General features: G+C 41.1%; 2 protein-coding genes across 2 annotated transcripts in view; both read right to left on the reverse strand.

The window, feature by feature from the left end:
- Window positions 1-1335: 1335 nt before the first annotated feature.
- yy1b (YY1 transcription factor b) lies at window positions 1336-7907 on the reverse strand. Its single transcript, XM_079180071.1, has 5 exons — window positions 7171-7907; window positions 5828-5978; window positions 4745-4805; window positions 4133-4291; window positions 1336-2458 (listed from the first exon to the last, which is right to left on the reverse strand). The coding sequence occupies exons 1-5, from the start codon at window positions 7766-7768 to the stop codon at window positions 2276-2278; spliced, it is 1152 nt and encodes a 383-aa protein (XP_079036197.1). The 5' UTR covers window positions 7769-7907; the 3' UTR covers window positions 1336-2275.
- Window positions 7908-10290: 2383 nt separating this feature from the next.
- The window catches only part of evlb (Enah/Vasp-like b), a 30857-nt gene continuing 18477 nt past the window's right edge, over window positions 10291-22670 (reverse strand). Inside the window, exons 4-13 of the mRNA XM_079180476.1 lie at window positions 17240-17306; window positions 14186-14253; window positions 13510-13772; window positions 13301-13401; window positions 13057-13096; window positions 12747-12786; window positions 12381-12438; window positions 12223-12283; window positions 12012-12069; window positions 10291-10400 (exon numbers count right to left, since the gene is read on the reverse strand). Coding sequence (XP_079036602.1) covers window positions 10363-10400; window positions 12012-12069; window positions 12223-12283; window positions 12381-12438; window positions 12747-12786; window positions 13057-13096; window positions 13301-13401; window positions 13510-13772; window positions 14186-14253; window positions 17240-17306 — 794 coding nt within the window. The 3' untranslated portion in view covers window positions 10291-10362. The remainder of the gene's footprint in view (window positions 10401-12011; window positions 12070-12222; window positions 12284-12380; window positions 12439-12746; window positions 12787-13056; window positions 13097-13300; window positions 13402-13509; window positions 13773-14185; window positions 14254-17239; window positions 17307-22670) is intronic.

Here is a 22670-nt window from a genome sequence, read left to right on the forward strand (position 1 = left end):
CTCCTCTTGGATCATTAATGGGACAAAGAGGAAGCAAAGACTCAAAAGAGAACTCTTCAAACACAAACCTCACACACACACACACAGAGAGAGAGAGAGAGAGGCTTGATGTCATTGCTGTATCCAAACCCTTTTGGGATCAGCACCATGGATAGCACCGCCACCTGGGCACCACTGTTTAGTACCAGAAGGGGGCAGTAGGAGCTGGTCTGGATTCTGCAGTGGAGGAGACCAGGATCAGGCCAAAGAGCAGGATCTTAGCAGGACGCTGAGGTCGACAGTTGTGCTAATCCTGCTGGCTCAGCAGAAAAGGGAATGGATTTATGTGGAAACTGAAAAAACTGCAAGTGCAGACCGGAGGAGGAAGTAAGGAAATCCCACCGAGCTGATGCAGCTTTATGAAAAATGAAGAGAGCTACTATTATATATCAAAAACACACGTTGGGAAGCATGTGGCGTGTTTACTAATCAAAAGAACTGAGACTAATGTGGTCCTGCATAAAAGAAATACACTGAAGTAAGCGTGCATATGTTTTAGCGAGTATTAAAAATGAAAGCACTCACCGAGCAGAACGGCTCCTGTCTGTGTTACATTACTAAATTATGGGATGATTAGTGATGCATTGTCAGCAGTACTTTAATGTTGTAGCTGACCTGCTGGAGATAATATTAACTGCTGTATATACTGATCATAATAATCTATAATAATTCATAAGATCTTCTCTTTGTAATCCGCAAAGCAACGAGTAACGTGTTTCAGAGGGAAATAAATGTGTTTCCCTCAGGAATATAGTGACGCAAGGGTATAAATGAACATAATACTCAAGTATCACATAATTGTACTGATTTTCCACCACTGGTGACATTTACTGTAACTGTGTATGAATGTGGGCCAAAGGGAAACATCTATTCTGGTGTTGGGAAAAGGATCTGACAGCATGTCGCTTTAAAAAATGGGCAGGTTACTGAATGTTCTCGTGCCAAGCAGGTCTTGATCTTCAGACACGGCCGCTATCAAATATGACGTTGTTCGTGTGAAAAAATCACATTCAAATTCTAGGCCGTACTCTATAATTTACAGACTCAAACCCCCCCATGATTAAGCACTGGGGGATGATTATACAATTCTAAAATTGCTAATTCACTTTCTTGATCAACTAATTGATTTATAAACCTATTGTTTCAGCGCTGAATGATAAACCTAATCTTGTATTAAATGGGCTAAAAACAGTCATTTTAGATGATGTACAATAAGAACAAGAAAGGTATGGAATGCATTGATAACAAATCAATGAAAAAGACGCACTTAATAAAAGCGTTGGTGTATTTCGACAGGGTTGGAATGAGCCATTTTATTGTGGGCAGTTGAGATACATGTGTGTAAATATCAACAAAAGGAAGTTTATGGTCGACGTCTGTACATTACATTCTAACAAAAAGAAAAAGTGATGGTCTCGCAGTGGATTCAATGCACGCTCCGGATATTGTAACCGAGACTCGCTCTGAGTAACTCATAACTCATTCATCTGTGTAAAGACAGTTCATAGAAAATAGAAAGCAACTCATGACTAAAAGTTTAATTGGTTAACACTTTAAATCACACCTCTATCTATGTCTACGTAATTTCAATACAGCCATACAATACAAGTATACACGGTTATTGTGTGGTTAGAGAAAAATACAACCGAAGAGGGTATGGAAATGCAAACATACAGCTGTTTTTAAACTTCTCATACATGTGAAACGGGTCAGAAAAGGCCGGAGCCTTTTAGTATCAGCGGTACGATCTCATAATGCACGAGGGGAGAAAAAAAAAATAAAATCACAATTTTACTAAACATAGCCTGAGACAAGTGTACAATATGCACGCTCGTGGGAAAATAAAAGCTATGTGAGAAAATAAAAATACTAAATAGACGGCTGCTTCTCTGCTCGCTCTGGTAAAAATAAGTCTCTGATGTTTGTCCACGAGTTCCATCTTCTGGCAGCTGAGTGCCACTGGAGCAACAGGGGGACTGTGTTGGCCGGGGCTTTGGGGAATAGTCACTGAGTTCCTCATCCGATGTGACCGCAGGAGAAAGGGGACGCGGGAAAACTAGCTGAATTTCAGTGTTTTTAAGTCTTTTTAATCTGTCTGATTTTTCCATATAAATCAATAAGTCTCAAGCTTTTCATTCCGGTCCTCAGAAGAGGTTTCAGGTGTGCCGCTGGGATGCTTTTTTTTTTTTCCTTTCCTTTCTCTTCTCTTGTCGTCTTGATGCTGGTGGATGGGTTCTCATTGGTTATTTTTGGCTTTGGCGTGTGTGAGAATGTGAGACTTGAGGTTGGTCGACTGCGCAAACTTCTTATTGCAGCCGTCGAAGGGGCAGACGTAGGGCCGGTCTCCAGTGTGGATCCGCACGTGTGTGCGCAGGTTGAAGTCCAGAGAAAACCGTTTCCCGCAGCCTTCAAAGGTGCACTAGAAGAAAGGAGAGGCAAGGGGGGGGGGGGGGGGGGGGGGGGGGGGGCAGTCAGTCTTTACACTGATCACACAGTGCGTGACATCCAATTCATGGGCTTAATTTAACTATTCGTTACACCTCCCCCGAAACAGTGATTGTCCAATCACGGCGGGCCTGTCAGGCTTTGGATTCCCCCACATGGTGAGAATGACACTCTGCATTTCAAAGGTTTGGAGGTTTTGTGTATTTCTTAATATTCCCAAAAACAAAAACACAAGAAAGACCTAAGGAACGGACTTCAACCGTGAGTTTAGCTGCTCTTATGTAAGCGGCTAAATGTTAACTAGCTTACTACACCTACAGTAGCTACCAAGTGTTGTAGAATAAACAAACTACTTTGGGTTTTACAGGTTCAGTAAAAAGATTCAGTGTATTGTTTCCCAGCTGTGTGGAAGTTGGTCTTTGATGCTATCAGAGTTTAGATCAACTCTCTCTCTCTCTCTCTCTCTCTCCTGCTCTTTGAAGATTACACTCCAGCAACCAATGCTACCCAAATACATTTATGTATGACAAACACATTGGTTAGTGTTCATCCGAACAGCCTTTTCTCTTGTTTTGTAATCAAACAATAAAACTAAGAGTTACTATGTTGAGGATGCTGATATTTTGTATCTAGCCAACAAATGCATAATACAGAAATATTATAAGTTATGTGTCAGATGTTTTCAACCAACTCTAGAAGCTAACGTTAGCTTCATGTGATAGCTAGATTCATCATTCAAACTTTGTCACAGTCGGCAAAACCGACGGTTCACGACTAACAACGATGAGCTCCCTGAATCAGAACAATGTTGGTGAATCGGTCAACGTTATTAATGTAAACTGCATTTGTGCAGGAGCAGGAAGTTTGACAGGCGCAGCTAACGCTCAATGGAAAAAGACTCCTCAACATGTCAACAACACCAGCGAAAACACACAAATGTGATTGAAATATGTCAGGAATTATATAAAGGAACGGCCAATCCCCACTGAAAGGTGTTTGTGAAGTCCATCACTCGTGCATGTCACAGAGCAGTTACATTTTATCTAACGCATCAATCCTCACTGGCTCCGTATTGTGTTTCTCTGAGGACTCCGTGTGCACAGAGCCGAGACGCCACTCGGCGGTCCGCTGCCCTGCCGCTCTCGCCACCGATATTAACGGCTCCGACTCCAGAATGTTGAGCTGGAGGAAAATGTGCATGCAGGCTGAAATACAGCCGTGGTGTTGAAGGAAGAGTAACTAAAGTAAAACTAGTTTATGTGAAAACCTTTTTTGGTAGATTACAGCCGGCTTTAGAAGCACAGCAGAAGGATTTACGTTTTGCTTTTAGTAATGTTTATTTAGTGAGGCGGCAAACAAAGCTTTTTATATTATAGCATCATTTTTTAAAGCACATTTATCTGACTGCTTATGTTAATTCTTGAAAAAGGTACCATGTGCGGTAATATAGAAAGTCGAGGACGCAACGACAATCGTTGAATCGTAATGAAGAGAAGATTCCCACCTCTGGGGGCTACATGACTTATCATCCCTTTCTCCCTCGCTTGAATTTTGATTTAAAACTCCGATGGGCTTATGTGCTTAAAATGTAAAAATAGTGCGAGTGAATCTGCGCGTGTGGGGGTGTGAAGTTAGTCCAGATGCCAACCTGGAAGGGTTTCTCCCCCGTGTGAACGAGTTGGTGACGTTTGAGTTTGGAGCTCTCGACGAACGCCTTGCCGCACTCGGCGCAGACGTGCACGCGGGGGCCGTGGGTGTGGAGGTGCTTCCTCATGGCCGAGTTATCCCTGAACATCTTTGTGCAGCCCTGGAGACAAGAGAAAGGGCAAACACGAAGAGTTGACACACAGCACAGACGAGCAGATAATGTCAGGTTACATGCAGCAGATCTGTAAAGTGGTGCACTAAACGGGGTTTTTGCTTCCTTGTGTATAAATGTCAAGTGGCCCCAGCATTGTGTTTGATTTCCTTTAATCCTGAAAAGAAGTGGAGCTGCGACTATTCTCCCCTGAAATTGCTCTGTGGTCAGCTCCCCACTCACACAGTGAATAATCCCTTTACATTAGCAAAACATGTAGTTCAGATAAGGTTTGATTGCTCTTGTAAGTACAAACAAATCAATAGACTTGAGTGCTTTCTTCACTTTTAAATAACCTTTACAGGAATGTTCAATTACCCAGAAAGCAACAGTGTCAGACGATTAAGCCCATCAGGAGCTATGCGGTCTGTTTTGTGGTGGGAACAACGTCATTAGACTCACTTTATGAGGGCAGGCTATCGTCCGGGGAGCGTCGTCCTCTTTCACTTTCCTGGGCTTCATCCTGATTTAGGAAAAATAAAAAAAAAGGACATGTTTTAGATTTGAATCGAACAAAAACGGACAAAGCCATATCTTTCCTCACAAGCGCCCGTGTTATCCTCTAGTCCAGTGTTAATGCTGATGTGTTTTAGTTAATCAGTAACTGGTAGTTAGAGGCCGTCTGCGACAGCGGAAACATCCTCACTTGACATTTCACCTCGAGAGGGAACATGTTTACAGAAAAGTGAACGGTGAGAAGACTCTGAAGTTATTGTGGTAAATGATTTCACAATAAATACTATAAACATTCACTGTTCTCTCTCTCCACAAAACAAGCCCGCTAACCATGCAGCTGACATTTTACAGGCTGCATGATTAGATGACAACATAACTGGATGAATAATAAATAATGAAAAAAGAAAACTACAGTGGGTGTCATTTTACACATCCAAAACACAACCTGACAATTTTGGGCAGCAGCACTACAGTTATTTTTGTTATGGTCATATATATATATATATATATATATATATATATATATATATATATATATATATATATATATATATATATATATATATATATATATATATATATATATATACTTTCTTCTGGTCTATTTCAGCCCATTACAGTGGTATACTCCTGCTTAATAAATAACATACACAGAGCTTGCACAAAGCTTTTGGATTAACATGAATAAATATCTGCAGACACACAAAAATGCCTTCAAATCTTTGCTCTTTCCCCTTATTTTTATTATTATATCTAATATTATTTTCTTTATATTCTATTGTTATCCTGCATTTAAACTGCACACATAGCTTGATTTGTGACAAATAAAAGCTTTAAATCTTCAATTTTGAGAGAGAATTAAAGCAAAATTATAATAAATAAAAAACAGAATATCTGATAGTTGTGTAGAAGAACACAGTCATGTTTATCTCATACTACATTTAACCGTTTGCATATTTATCCACAACAGGTGTGTTTATATGTGGGAGACCCCCCCCCCCCCACCCCACACCCCACACACACACTCACCTGGCGAACTCGGCCAGCTGTTTGGGGTCTGAGAGGTCGATCCCCGGGATACCACCAGGGGGCAGCTTCTTCCCCGTCATGTACTCCGAGTAGTCCGGGGGGGAGTTCTCCCCGACGATCTGCTCCTCCACCACCGACTCGTGGTCGATGTCTGTACGGTCATCTAGGAACACATTATAGAGACTGAACGGATAACACAGTGGTGCTTCCCTAAATACACGCCGGGGGGAGGGGGGCCAACACGTGACATTCACTCCATACTGCACATCAGTTTGCAGGTTTTAACTTTGCAAATTATACTGTAAACATGTTAAAATAAATGCTATTAACATGACAAACGTGCAGAGTAAAAACAACAATGAGCTACAACCCTTAAAAGGAAAAAGATATATAAATCATATTTTCAACAATATTATTATAATAAATAGTACAGAAAAGAACAGACTATAGTGTGCACATTAACCTAAAGTCTGAATTGTACATATTATATATATATATATATATATATATTTATGCAAGCACAAAAACTAATGGCCTCCTCCAATGTAGACGTGTGTGTGTAAAAGAAGCTAAACTACTGAATCATACTTTGTTCCACCCTGCAGAGTGCCCTAAAAACACCCCATAATAGCTGCTGTGACCCTTAAAAAACAATATTAAGCAGTACATCAGAGTTTTTCCCCCACCTGGTTGTGAAATTACATGGGTAACCTGTAGAATATCCTAAATTGAAGGGTCAATATCACACTGCACACGCAGTACCACCACTTCTGCACAGAGGCAGTAGTTAGCTGTCTGCTGAACCACCACCAACAGCAACAACCAGAGCTAGCTGCTAATCGATCTACTGGCTAATGAAGTACTAGACTCACATTTCCACGCGTGTTAAACCTCCACACGTACACCCACGATCATCTAGTTGCAGTTGAGCAAACGCACGTGCGCCACAGTCGTTTTTGCGGCCTGCAGATATTCAAACCCCAGCTGTCTCGAGCTCTCTACTCCCCCTTCCCCCCCCCCCCCCTTTAGCACCGCCGCCATCTCTGCCTGGCCGCGACTATCGCCATTTTTTCGGGGGCCGCCGCCATACTTACTAGTCTAGGGGAATATGGCGGCGCCCAGCAACACTTAAAACATGGCCTCCCTTCAAAACAAAAACATTTCCATACGACACGGCGGTGTTTCGTGGAGAAAAAATGTAATATTTGTCGCTTTTCGCGGCAGTGCGTACGTAGCACTCCAGGAACTAGTCTGGTGCAGCAGGACAACGCCCTGGCAGCGAGGCCTCATGTAACGGCTATCAACGGACAGCATGACAGACAGACAGGCTAACGTTTACTCACCCGATGCCCACATCGTAACAGAGAACTCCCCCTCCAGTGTCTTTATTTGCACCTGCTTCTGTTCCCATTTTCTCCCGCCGGCCTCCGCGCCGCTTAAGTAGCTCTTTTTGCCCGCTTTCTTGCCCCCAGTGCCGCCGCCCCCCCGTCTCATCCGACCCACGGAGCTTTTCCCCGCCACGGTCACCAGAGTCTGTTCGATGTACTCGTCCTCCACCCCGGGAGCCGGTACCGGGATGAGGATCTGGTCCTCGAACCCGCTCCCGCCGTCCGTGTGCATGTCCGAGTCATCCCCACCGACCACCTCCTCTCGGGTCTGGACCAGGATCACCTCCTGGTGGTGGTGATGGTGGTGGTGGTGGTGGATCAAGTTAGGGTCGTCCGTGACCAACGGCTGGAGCGCGATCATGGGCTGCCCGTCGTCGTCGTCGTCTTCATCATCTTCATCGTCTTCATCATCGTCGTCGTCGTCCCCACCAACCACCGTGGTCTCGATAGTCTCCACGGGTATCGTTTCCACCTCTATCTCGTGGAGCTCCACGATCTCGGCCGGCATCTCCGAGCCGTCTGTCTCGATGTACAGCGTATCTCCGGATGCCATGTTGAAGTCCGCCAGCTTGCCTCTCTCATTCACACCGTTTTGTGCTTCTTTTTAGGACCTCAAAAACACACACACTCTCTCTCTATCACACACACACCCCCAGCTCTGCTCCTGTCTCTGTCTGTTCTCCCTCTTCCTCGATAACAACTCTCTTCGCTCCGTCCCACGCCACTTCTCGTTCTCGTCGCCACTATGCTCTCCGATACTGAAACATCGCGAGATGTTGGTGAACCCAGCGATAACGTGATTACAGTGGTGCTTGTGGTTTGTTGACATGAGGTTTTGATGTATTTGTCCCATAAGCACTCATTTAAAGATGTTTCTTTTAAGAGGTACATTACATAATTATAGTCAATGCCGTGAACATCTGATCCAATTGTATCGATGTTTTTAAAATTAGAGCTATAACTATCATTAAGCTTCATTTGTTGACTTACATTATTTTTTCAAATATTCAAATTTTATCAATAAAATACTCAAAATAGCAAATGTTCATCACACGTGACCAGATCCCAAATGCGTAGGAGCTATTTATTTGATCTCAGTATTTAGTTATTTTATTCATAAGTAGTATTGTTTAAACATTATAGATTTTGCTTATTTAGGTTAGATATTTTTTTATTTAGATAGCTTTTTCTTTTGATGGTCATTCGTTTAGTTTAATTTTTTGTTTTGTTTAGTATACATATAGTATATGTTTAGAATAGTTTTGGGGTTTGTTTGCACCTGCGGTTATATTTATGAGTAGGTACAGGTCCAGCATGCACCGGGGTGGGCCTATGGTGTTTTACAAGAGCAGGAGAGACAGCGATGGGATTTTCTTGTTTTGTTTTGTAAATTGAATCATGAGAAACAACGATCCTGTATGGACAATTAACTATTTTGAGTAAACCACAAACCCACGGTGCATCAGTGACCATTTCATTTATGTTTGGACAAATGGCCACTTACAGATTGATTGATAGTAGTTTCATCGGTTAATCTTAACTGCTTTTATTTAGATTTTTTTGATAGTCCAGCATGACTTCATGAAGATTTTCAACTTTTATTATCAGCTCTATGACCTCAACTGACAAATTCTGCAATTGCTGCATCAGCTAAGTTTTTATTCAACTTACTAAATATTGTATGTACATGGAAAGCTGTGGGAATTGTAGCATTTTTTTAAAAAAGTTTAAAATCAGGAACACACCACACTCCTTTGGTTGAATTTATGAATTGATGTTATTCATTATATAATGAATTACATTTTATATCAAACACTTTCATGAACACAAAGTAAATATATAAATCAGTACATTAACTGATTATCTGGGTTTATCCTTTGAATCTATGTTTTATAACAGCATCCTAGATTGTGTGCAACACGTGCATAACACAATAAGGTTGCAGAAAAACTGCTCAGATGTTTCACACTTTTCTTCTGCTGCACCAGCCTGAATCTATGGCATCTATTCAATAAGCACATGTTTTCGTGTTATAAAAAAATGGAGTCAGACAAAATCACCAGACAGGCATCGAAATAGCACCAGAACAAACACAAAAGGAACAAGACAGCCTCATTAATCCAAGACGTTGTTCACAGTTTTATTTGAATTCATTTTTAAAGTCAGTGCGTTTCTTTTTTTTTTTGTTGTCAACCAGGAAGCACTTTGTATTAAAAGGAGAGAATAAAATGAAAAATACTTCACCATATCCTTGCAGCCAATAAACATTTTATTAACAACATGATCACAAATACTCTGGTGTATTATTTTTTAATTTTTTTTTGTTTATAAGATTGCAATATCCAAAGAAGTTTATTCCACCCTCGGTTTCAGGTCAGAGCCTGTATTTTTCTGCCGTGGTTCCACAAATAGCCGTGTTGGCGAAAGGGATAAAAAACCTTTTAAAAAATGTTCCAGGTTAAATGATGAGACATCTTCTTTTGGGATGTGCTTGCAACTGTATCTAAAACAAAAACAAATGTAAACAAACAATATAAAATAAAAAAAGGCTGACATAAAATGATGTGCAGTTATAATTATTATCGTTACTATCATATTCTCATGATCATTTCCTCATTATTACCATTGTACTCACTACACTACTACTCATTTCAACATTACAGTGACAATCATAACAATGATAGTAATAATAATGAAAATGATAGTAGTAATAATAGTAATAGTAATAATAATAGAAAGTTTTAAACAAATCCAAAAAAATAAAACCATATGAATTTTATCCATTTTTCTTCAGGCAGAGGACAGAGGGGCGAAACGGGCGAACAAACAGAGACAGAAAATGTGAGGAAATCAGAGGAATCAGTGCGAGAGTGAGCCCCATTCAAACAAACAAACCAAATGTTACACAGACATGTCTCGGGTGTCACAGCAACGTTGCTGCGTTGCTTCAACACCACAGCTGAGCAGGATGAGTAGATGTCACAGTCTGGGCCTCCATTCCTGACTTCTCTCCTCCTCCTCCTCCTCCTCCTCCTCCTCCTCCTCCTCCTCCTCCTCCTCCTCCTCCTCCTCCTCGGGGCCACAGCGGCGGCTGCAGGGGCAATGGTTCAAAAAGGTGGTTCATGTCGGGGGAGTGGCTCTGAAAGATTATGTCGTGCTAATTCGACTGAGTTCATGTCTAATGGCTGTAGGCGAGAGAGAGAGAGAGAGAGAACATAGGGACAACGTTAGGTTCACAATGCCCTGTTAACAACCATCATAACACAACACTCTGCCTCCATTGTCCTAAGTGGGGACCTGGAGTGACACATTAAAAGGGCACTTCATCAACAGTTAAGAAGATGTCATAGTGATGTAATCAGGGTGGTTTGGTATTGACCCTTCACTAAGCCCCGCCCCCTGCTGCTACTCCATCAAGCTGTCAGTGCTTCATTACCATGGAGGCCTCACTGTCACTAACTGCACTCCTCTGAAGAAATATCCTCGAATTTTTTTGGGGGGAAAAGAAAAAGCCATTTCAGAGAGGAGCAGACAGAAGGCTCTACAATATGTGTTTAAATCACAAACAGACAGACAGGGTGCAGTGAAAGACACTATCCAACTGAATTATGGAGAATGTGGATCCAGTGTTTTTGAAGCTTGATCCACTGAAGAGAATAAAAAGATAGCTCGGCTTCTTCTGTGATAAATCTTTCATTCTTTCTTCTGTCCCCCAGAAGCACATAACTATGTATTCAGAGTTCATAAATGTGGGACAAAACTGGAAGAATATGGTGCAACTTGGGGATTAGATGTGTGAGGAAAAGTAACCAACAGAAAGAAATAGAAAATAATGCATTCATTTTTCAAAATGCAATGCAAATGATCCTCTCAATGATGTGGATTTATTCAAATGAATGTAATAAACATTCCTATTATACGAGTATATAACGCATATCTTAACTGATGACTGTGATTATACAAAGTATTCACAATTGAGTTATCTGTGAGTTTATGAGTCAACATTATTATTAGCACATCTTTAAACTAATGGTACATTTATTTATCAGGTAAATAGACCGTTGTAATGTATATCTAATATATGTGTTACAGTGTGTACACTATGAAATACAGTCTATAATGTAATGTTATGTATTATTATTCACTATATTATTGAAAAAATATGTGCTTAATATATGTACTTAATGTTTACATTTTTTTTATGGACTATACATTTTTTATTGAAATATATGTATCAAGATTATTTTGTATAGTAATATTTTGTCATAATATTTATCATGAAAATGTGTTGCTGTCTCTATGATGTAATATTTACGAGTCAGTATAATCATTTAGGGATTGAAGACAATATTATTAGGAGTTTTTAGGCCAACATGAAATAAATTCTAACATACACTATTTTCAGCTCATTCAGAAGGACATTTTAATATATTTGTGCAATCAATTCGGTGACATTATCCATTCACACGCTCACAATGTGATAAACATTCTTATAATGCAAGATGTTTAACACATTTTTAACCATCAAAGAAATAAGAATATTGACGTAAAACACAATCTATCCATGTTTTAAAATAGTGCTTGTGGTAAAATAGTGGAATGCTTTGACATATTAAGTTTCCATGTTAAGGTTTCTGCGACTCTAGTGCAACCTAGTGGTTACAACTCTACATAACTACCAAACTATCGTCCAACTAGTCAGATATCCAACTAAATACTCATTAACATAAATCAGGGGAGAGACAGTGTTCCTAAATGTTGATTGATTAAGTGTTTCAAGAGAAAATTAAACATACCATCGATGATTTCATCCTTCACTTTGTGCAATTCACGAAACACCTCTTCCAAGATTTCCTAATGAAGCAAATAGATCAATAAGTGTTCATCACACATTTGTTCATTTACTGTAGAAATCCTTGTACATGATGAGAAGAATCCAAAATTAACTTTTGGAAAACAAATGATTTTTGGACAGTTAAGTGGTCTGACTGTCTGTGTTTTCTTTACCTGTTTCATTCTATCGAGGTCTAACGAGTCTGCGTCGCTGCCACCCCCCGCGGGCCGTACCCTGCACGATAAAACAAATAAACAAAAATCACTCTCTGTCAGATTCCCTGCTGTTGTTCCTCCTCACAGACACATCCAATGCTGCTTCCAGCTCTCACCTTGAAACCATTGACCTGTCTGCAGAGTTAGCTCGGTCCCACGGCTTCTTTGCACCATCTAGACGACAGGAACAACCAGGGTTTACTGACAGTCACACACAGTTGATCTAATGTATTCTTCTGTTTTATTTTCTATTGCCTAGTCTTTGAGTCTGAATAATTGCATATCATCTTTAAGGAAACTTTTAACTGTTTGAAGAGGCATCATAACCACTATCCTCTAATGACAAGCCTCCAAAACACACTTTCTTCCACTTACATCAGATGTGTTTCTCTGTGTATATTTCTTATTCAATATGTTTGACTTCCTCTAAGACTATAAGAGATACCTCAAACCATGGAAAATACACCAAACATAGTGCCCACCTGTGGCATTCTGTCCGCTCCGGGTGGAATTTGGGTCGTCCTAAATGAAGACATGGGGATTAATTCATGTATTACTACATATCGTCAGTACAACATCAGTTTCTTTCATATTCCTTTTCCTTCATCCTTTGTTTGTTTTCCTCATAGCCGTGATTGTTTTCATCACAATACATATAAAACATCAAAATAACAATGATCATTATCATGCTCATCTAATCACAATCACAACGGCCTCAATTATCATCCCAATTATCACCGAGTGAACACCGGCTTCATGAAGAGCAAACATCACTGTTTTCTGTTCACTCACATTTTGGCTGTCCTCGGGCCTCTCTGAGGCTGCTTTCCTTCTGGGGGGAAAGAAGAATCCTCAAGTAAGAAGAGGGCATTTCATCCAATGTCAACAGTTTTGAAGAGCGTAATAATAATAATTATCACTGATGAATCCTGAACCACCCGTTGATTAAAGGCTTCAGTGACCAATTACATCTAATTTAGCTGCAGGATGTCAATGCCAAATTGTTTTTGTGGTTTTCTGAACTTATCACTCTGACCTTCGCGCCAACAGAGCGTTCATCTCCTCCATCAGTCCTCCGCTTCCTCCACTTGAGCGGTTGGCATCGTTTTTGGCGCCTGAAGAGCTTTCGTCTTGGGGCTGGGGAAAGGAGAGGAGTGATGTTACTCTCTGGTGTGCACAAATAGTAAACAATTCGAGTGTGTCAGCCAGGTTTGTTGGAGATTATCCAGTTACATCGTGTCTCACTCTTTGAACGCGGCGCAGTTTGGCTCCGGCGATCATCGCGGCGAGGCCCGTCTGGGCGGGGGGTTCGTCCGCGTCACTCCCTCCACTCATGGGAAGCGGAGGTGGGAGCGGAGGCGGGGGTGCCCCGGCTGAAGGTGGTGGAGGTCCCGGCGGTGGAGGTCCCGGCGGTGGTGGAGGTGGAGGAGGGCCACCCATGTTCATTGGAGGAGGTATTACTGGGGGGGCCACGGAGAGCACAGCAGGGTGGCCCTGGAAAGGAGAACCTGGAGGGAAAGAGTGACATGTGAAGATGGAGACACAAAGAGTCTTATTATATAAACTTCAGTTGACGTGTGCTCTTTACGGGGAGACACTACAGGCATGTTTTTGGGGATTTTGGGCTTTTTTGCTTCCATAACTTTTTCTGTCAGACTAGTGGAAAGAAAAACATCCAAAAAACACATTTAGGTGTTTATTTAACTATACTTTGTCCATGTGTCTGTAGATTTCTCCTATAGATAGCATTAAATAATGCCTCATTTGCATATATAAACATACAAATTCAGAAAACTTGTAATATAAAAAAGAATTGTCCTAATGTAAGTAATCACCCGTGGAACTTTCAAGGTGATATCTATTATTTAAATGTTTCCCGATTCACCTGGGGGGGGGGGAAGTCTCCACTTAATGTGAGTACCTGAGTTGGACGACCGTAGCTCCCGCTCCATGTGCGCCTGCATTTGCTGCTGCTGCTCCATCATCTGCCTAAAGACACCGGAAGGAAACGCTGCCGGTCACTTAACATCACAAATGTCAAGTCACATTCGTGATGCTGTCATTTTACTATCCTGCAGGAACAGTGCAGCCAACTGCTGCCTTAAAGCTGCAGCAAGAAACTTCATCAGGTCCAAATAAAAGTGACAAGTAACCTCAAAAGGCTTCACACGCAGTAATTACTGCAGGGTCTACTGTGCACAAGCTGGAACCAGCCAGCACTGAATATATCAAGGACGACAGTTTCACAATTACAATTTTACGGTTTCCTTTCCCCACTTTATACAGATAGAGGAGACAAAATACCATCCTTCTTCTTAGGTCTTCATCAGAGCTTTAAATCATTTTTAAAGTCTTTTTACTTTCTCTAACTTTCTTTTGTGGCCACACAACACTGACACATTATCCTCATGTCAAGTTGATATGGCTAACATGTTTGCCTCTTCACACATGGAGCAGACACTCAGCAACATTAGCATTCATTTAGAGTCGTGCTTTTAGCTCTGGTGTAGATCAACCCGTGGGAAATATCTGGCTCATTTGTGGCTAAATGCAAGTGTCCATCCACCAGCTTGTCACTAACTTTGTCTGTGTTTTGGTGCTGAGCATGTAGCGTGTGGTGGGTTTATCGGAGCGTTTTTTTCCTGAAACAGTTGCTGGAAACAAAGAGGTGAGAAGAACCAAATCATTAAAGTTGAAGGGTTGTGAAACCAAAACAATGACGGATGCTAAAAAGCGACGTAGAACTGAGAGGAACTGCAGAGTCAGAGGATAATTATCTGTAGGTTTGTCACGACGAGCAACCTCCTTCACGTTACACATTGTCATTTATTCCATTCTTAATATATTAATTGTGATTGGTGCAGCTTTAAAATCATGATGCAGAAAACTATATAATATTTATACCCAACTTGATAAGAGATGTTTTTTTCCAAATCCAACAAAACAAAGGTGAATAAAATGACAGAAAGAAACTACAAAGTATATTTGGAGTACAATCCTTTCATGACCACCCAGAAATGACATAAGAAAAATGGGTAACCCGTTAAAAACGTATTTGTCTTAGAGTTGCTCCTGAAGTTGCTGCTTTTTAAGAGCAACTTTAGTGTCTCCATGACTGCACTATTTTGTGAAAATTGCATCTAAATTGTGGCAGATGGGATGAATTTATCTGTTGCTGTCATCCAAACCCTCAGGACGTCTTTAAGATTATTTATTCTACATTTTATACTCGGAACTCAAACTTCTTTTGCTTCATTCACCGAGCAACTTCCATTAGAATGAACGGGGCCCCGCCCCTAACGCTGTGTCTACTGCTCTTTATACATCCACGCTGTCATCACACTGAAGGCAGCTTTGATACGAGTAGCTTGTAGACTTAACACGACACTAAGTCATCTACTCAAGTGCTTTTGGCATCGCTTCACAGTTTCCCCTGCAGCATGAAGCCGACGTCCTTCTCCTCGTCTGTCCAAACCCACGTCGCTGTCGCTCCTTCATCTCCGTCCCATCAAACCTTCCCCATCTTTCCTCACAAATCTCTGTCTTTGATACGAAAAGCATATGTGTGTCAGGACTCAGGAGAGAGAAAGAGAGAGAGAGAGAGAGAAAGAGAGAAAAGGGAGACAGCTCGTTGAGAGGAAGTGGAATTTTCCAGCTGTGTGTTGGAGTGCAGAAGTGCTGAGCCAGCAGCCTTCTCGACGTGACAGCAACGCACACAGTTCGGAGCAGAGCTGCTGAGCAACACTGCCCTGCTGCCGCTGGAGAGAGCTCAGGCAAATTAATTTGCGTCCCCTGACACACACACACACACACACACGCACACGCACACGCACACGCGCAAGCACACAATCTCCCCTCACAATCACAGAAGTAATCCTTTTGTGCCAGAGGTTCAGTTTAGCAGACATGGGATCAGAGGGAGCCGTAACTCCCGTCATATTTGTACTCTTAAACTCTGGCGTTAGTTTGGATGAACCAATAGGCAGAGACCTGGAATAGGTTTAAAAACAGCAACAAAGACCTAGTTGTGTCTCTGAGGGGGAGAGAAGAACCGTGGCCACGGTGGAGGAAATGCTGGCCGCTTAGTAAGCCATGGAAACTGCCTCAAGCATCATTTCCAATACTGCTCATCCATTATTTTTGGATTATTTAATCTGCCAGTATGATTCAGAAGAAAAGAACGTGTTTTAGTCCTATTTTTTATTTTATTTTTTTAAATCTCACTGTTATCCGTGCGAGTTAGTCCTGGGAGGCCGGCAGATAAGAGGGAATTAGAGAGGGATGAAAGAGGGTTGAAATAAAATTCATTGAAGGCAGCTGTCTGCATATATTTTAGAGTTCATTCTCATTCTGTGTGACAGGTTGTCAGACACACGGGGCTGAAGCTCTCGACCATGAGTTCACCTAAAGTTCATCCGCTGGTTTGGAGATAATTCAGTTAAATGTCCTGAACGAGTCATCTTACCTTCACTAATACACAACGAGTCTCACCGGTAAACATTTCGGAAGCAGGCCGTGAACGTCACATCACAGGAGAGGAGCTCTAAATATAGCTGAGAATCTTTTATCTTATTTAAACAAAACAGTCTTTTGGAGTGTCAATAAAGAGAGGAGTCTCAACCAGCTTCTTGTCATGACACGATTTTCTGCCACAGCTTTGGTAACAACACATGAGTGATTTTATGTATTTGTGGGTTGTTGTTTTTTTGGTTTGTCCCTTCTGGGCTACTGTAGAAACATGGTGGACTCCGTGAAGAGGACCCGCTCCGTGTGCAGATATAAACGGCTCATTCTAAGCTAACGAAAACACAACAGTTCTTAATTTCAGGTGATTATACACTAAAGAATACATACTTATACATTTTGTATTCTATTTCTGCCAATAGAGAGTGTTCCTTTGAGATTTGAAGCCACATTTTCAGGGGCTTTAAATATATTTAAATATTGTTCAACCATTTCAGTAAATAAACTTTACCTCGCTCTCTGAACTTCCATCTCATCTGAAGTTGGTCCGTTCTGGACATGGCGCTGGACAGCTGGACCTAAAGATGCAAATGAGAGAGAGAGAGAGAGAGAGAGAGAGAGAAAAAAAAACACAGATAAAGTGAAATTGACCTTAATAATCCATTACGAGCAGCATAATGTTAATTGAAATTAGTGCCAGTAAAAAGACAATTAACGATCAAATGACTTAAACAGCAGTTGATTATGTCCTCGTTCTTCCAGAATGAGCAGTGAAAAGCACATTAATCCCTCACTCTTGGTAATTGGTTCATCCGCTTGTTCAGTCGGAGGCAAGCAGACAATAATACAAAGTGTGTGCAGCGTGTTTACTCCTGTTACATGTTACATGACGCTCACTTTACTTCTGCCTGAGAACAATACACCCATCAAACACACACAAAGCTCACACACAGAGAGGTCCGCCTGAGACTCGTGAGCAATATTCTGTGATAAAATGCAACTTGTGGTTAAGGGTTATGATCCAGAGCGAGGTTTGGCAACCTTAAATTGTGAGCAGAGGAAATTCTGTCTCCTGTTGTCGACAACAGTTTCTGTAACACCCTTAAAAGTTTTGGATAAAAGCTTAAAGACCATTCGTCCCTGCTTCTTTCTTTCATCAAAATCCGCCCGGACAATGTTGTGTTACAAGATGTAAAGTCAGTTTATTGATGAAAAGGAATCCCAGGAGAGGAGGAGGAGGCTCAATATCAAAGATCTGGGACTCCCTTTAGTGAGCTATCTCCCAGCCTCTTGCTCATGAGGAGATTTTGAGCTACAAGGCACTTGGATGTAATCCGTTTAACACCGTAAGTGAGATCTGCAGATGGAGAGCCATGATAGGGAATGTAATTAATTGCAGACACGATAAGATGAGGACAAAAGGACTTTAACTCAGGGACTACAATCTAATCAGAGTGAATCATCAGTTTTCAACAAAACTTTTTCTCATCGCTGAACTCCTCTGGGACAATATTAATCTTCATCGTTCCTCCTGACAACAACTTGAGAGCAAAGGTTCAGAATTTATGCTCACATTTGTGGTTTGGCAGCGGCCTCTTTTTGAAAAATGAGGAATGGGATGAAGTCATTTTAAAGTTATGGGAACAGAGGAGAAACGCTGCAGCGCAAGGACCTTTTACTTTGTTGATTTGTGGTCGGTTTGCAGTCAATCGCTAATGGAAAGCCGACGTCGATGTGAACAAAACAAAAAACAATAGTGTCCTTCCAAAGAGCCTGACCTCTTCTGTCTCATGAAAGGTTTTAACAGCTCTACAGTCAGGCTCTTTTCAGGGTCCATCCTCACTGACGATCCTCTCCACTGCTCACATCTCTAATGGAATAGACTCTCTGTTGAGCCGATGGTTGATCGAGTAACAGAAACCCAAAAATAACACAGGACGACAAAGGAGCTGACTCACGCCTGCTATCGGGTACCTCATCAGGTACACACTCACACTTATTACAGACAATGTTTCTCTCAAAACACAAATACTGTGACGATTATCACATTGATCTATAGATTCATTCATCTTTAATGGAGATCAGGACTGAGACGGCAAAAAAAATAAACACTTTATAAGAGATGTTCCACTTAATGGTAGTTTTAAACACGTCTGTGTTCTTTACACACGTGGGTAGGACAACAATGTGAAGTCTCTGATGAAGACAGCAGGTCACCGCTCACAGCAATAAAGTGCTGCGGGGAGGATGTATTTTTGTAGGCCAAACCCGCGAGCTAGCATCACACCGGCTCCCTTTACAAAAAGTCAATGGGATTTCTTTCAAAGGGATTTAGGATTATTGCAGGAAATAAACTCTGTGTTGAACACAATTTATGATACTTCCACGTTTTGTTCAGCTCACAAGATCATTTTGAAAAATGCCAGAAGCAAAAAGCTAACGTTAGCCTATAAACCAACTACACCACTGACACATGAGCGATAGTGAACACTACGGGGCTGTGAAGGCGGACTAGTCAGCATGATGATGCTTTGTAGTCTCATTTAGCCACCTGTTAGCAACCTTGTTAGCCTTTTTTTAAGACACGTAGGTGCTGGTAGAGTCAGACTAGCTGCTTCCAGTCTTTGTGCTAAGCTAAGCTAAGATAACTGCGGTAGCTTTATATCTAACAGACAGACACAAGAGGGGCGTTGAACTTTTCATCTGTTGCATTTTGAAGAGCATTTCTGCTTGATTAATTACTTAAAAGTATTAACTGATTATTAAAACTGTCAATTCAATTCCTGTGGTTCACTTGTTGTTTCAAGACTAATATACAATCAAATATATACAGTAAAGCACAAACTACAAGGTTACAGGAAACATACATACAGGTCCAACTGTTGCTGCAATATGTTGCATTGTTGCTCTAGAGCAATTGTTAAGCTTGAGATAACTTTTTTTTGTGTGTCAGGAAATTCCTTTTAACTCAACTAGTGTCATTTATCACGGTCACACTAAGTTTCAAGAGTCATTTCCAGCTCCAGCTATTACCAAAATCTTCAATCATGATATGGGTCATTTTATATCTCAGTAACAATATACATCACAATATAGCATGTTTTAAATAGTGTATATGAAATAACCACATGGTTTTGTTTACTCCTATGTGAATTAAATACTTGGAAAATAAAAAGTACAGAGTATTTTCTCAGTAAAGAACTTTAAAGCAAAATAATCTGATTTTCAGAGAAATTTTAGTAAGCATTAACTTGTTATTATCAATTTAGACAACATTATTGTATGTAACTATATTTACATATATGATTTCATCACAATATGATCATCATATTGAATTACCACGCAGCCTCATCCCGTCTCTCTCCAAGATATCAATATCCAATAAAGCAGAAGTCGCCTCCGTTACAGAGTGTGAATGTTGCCGACTCTGCAGCATTTTGGGCACTTTATGTTGCAGGTTCCAGTTATTTTTCATTTAAATTAATGTCTGAAATCTGTCCTCTCAGCCCTTTCACAGCCGTAAAGGTCAGAGAAGCAACGTTCTTTCTACTCTGGTGGCTCAATAACTTTAAAAAATGGGCCATTCCTTACTTTTACTCAAGTCGGTTTTTAAAACCAAAATGATTCCACTGAGGTGGAACACTGTGGTCCATAAGACAGAACAGAAAATGGGGAAGTCACACATTTGTATGAACGGACACCACAACCTTTAATAAGCTATAAACACACGCAAACTTGAAATAAAAGTTCAGACACACACGGATCTTTAGTACCTACATGACATGCTGAAGAAGAGGAACCGGCTGTAGCAGACACAGAGGCACTGACAGACCCACTCCCCGCTGACCATGTTTCAGCTTCAGCTGCCCTTCCTCCCTCCATTACCTCCCTCTCTCTCTCTCTCTCTCTCTCCTCACCTGCCTTCCTTCCTCCCCCTCCCAGCCACAGTATCATCTGTCATCTTCTTGTAACCCACACCTGCGGGCAGCAGCAGCGCAGCGAGCATCTCTGGTTAATGTTTCAAAAGGTCGGGTTTGTCTGTGGGCTGCGCTGTCTAATTCCACACACACACACACACACACACACACACACACACACACACACACACACACACACACACACACATAATGCAGCTGATCCACATTCATCCCTGGTCCAGAATGAGCCTCGTACATACAGATCGTCAAACGAGCTATCATATTTAAATGTCCCACAGAAAAAAACAATGGATGTGTTGTGTTGTGTTTACTACGGTTGGTATTTGACCTGGAAGGTTCAAACACTAAGTGAAACACAGAATGTCTGCTAAAGATGCAATTTAGGATTATTCTCATTCTTAATAAATCTGTAGATTTCAGATTCTTGTCACAATACTAAAAATAATGTAAATCTCAACATTTAAGACTGACGATCTGGCGAGGAAGGTTATGTGTTATGACTGAAAGCTCCAAAACATCTACTAAATGGACCTTGTGGTGACAAAAAAATCTACTTTGATTCTCACTCTGTCATTAGTTTGTTCAATAAGCTAATGAATAATTTACTCTATTAAAAGGTAAATATTATAATAATAATAATAATAATATTAATAGAAATCTCCTTGTATTCAAAATGGAATGATTTTGAAATTACAAGAATCAATCAAAATCAACTATTTTCATTTGTGAAGCTGTTACCAGCACTTGCTTTGGCATATTTACTTGATTAATGACAAACGTAAGACACATTGTCAGGAATAAAACGACAAAGTCCAGGACTTATTTCAATCGTTCTGGTCGAAACAATCATCAAACTGGAATCTCTTCATTTTGTCTTCATCTTTTTTGATCATCAAACAATAATAAACTCAGTATTGTAGCGCTGGAGCAGAATTTGACATGGGTCTTTACACCTGATCTTTTCACTCTTACAGGCGAAAGGAAGTGTCTTTCTGACTAAACCAGTGGTTATCGCTCATTACTTCTGCTAGAGTCTATGGTGTTTACACTGTGCTCCAATGTGAGGACAAAAGGTCAGGTTGTGACCTTCTTACCACTAGAGGGGGCCGGCACACCTGCTATGAGTGGAGGGAAAATCCCAAGACATCCTAATCTTTGCCTCACGAGGGTGAATGTGTTTTATAAAAACAATATGAGCACACAAATTAGATCTTCTGCCACGTAGAAAGGAAGCAACAAAGGCAGCGACACAAATCAAAATACTTTATAATTAAATGCCTCTTTCTGTCTCTCTCTCTCTCACACACACACACACACACATACACGGTCATGGAAGCTGCTATTTGTGTGTTGGAGTCACTGCTGTATCGCTGGCTCTCTGTCGAGTGTGTGTGTGTGTATCCTCCTCTTGTGTTTTATTTTTTTTGTGCACTTCTGTTTGTCTGCTGTCACTCGAGCCTCTTTGTTCCCCGTACCCGTGTTATTAAGCAGATGAAAAGATCTGCTCTCTAGCACGGGACCCAGGGGAGGTCTTCTCAATGACTCACTCAAATTAAGAGGCTGCAGGCGACTGCAGCTGCAGCTCCAGTAATGACGGGCGAGCTGCGATACTCACTCTGCCTCTCGCTCTACATCAATTTGTCTGTCCTGCCTTTTACTACACACACATATACACACACACTCGAACACACGGAGAGCTCATGAGGATAAGATTGGCTCTCTTGCATGTGTATCCACCATTGTAATAAGTCTTTTATAAGCAGGAAAACACAGCTGGAACTAATAACATAGATTTGTGTGCGACTTGATCCCGACCCGCTTTGAAGGCAATGATAACCTCACAAGATTAAGCCAAGAGCTGCAGTTGCTGCAAGACCCAGTGCATGATGGGAAACGCCTGGCTGTCGCCTGATCAAAGAGTTGATTGGCTCTTAGTTTAAGTACAGAATCCAAATAGCCTGTGTAATTGTAATATTTAACACTAGATTAGTCTAATGTTGTGCA

Source organism: Pholis gunnellus, assembly GCF_910591455.1.
Source record: "Pholis gunnellus genome assembly, chromosome: 19".
Classification (NCBI taxonomy): domain Eukaryota; kingdom Metazoa; phylum Chordata; class Actinopteri; order Perciformes; family Pholidae; genus Pholis; species Pholis gunnellus.

Bases quoted from the DNA above. Each gene is read 5' to 3' on its own strand.
- yy1b (XM_079180071.1), bottom strand. From the start codon at position 7,768: ATGGCATCCGGAGATACGCTGTACATCGAGACAGACGGCTCGGAGATG. The intron at 5,979-7,170 runs GTGAGTAAACGT...ATGACCGTACAG, and splicing joins TGTTACGATGTGGGCATCGG to ACATCGACCACGAGTCGGTG. The intron at 4,292-4,744 runs GTGAGTCTAATG...TCTTGTCTCCAG, and splicing joins CGATAGCCTGCCCTCATAAA to GGCTGCACAAAGATGTTCAG.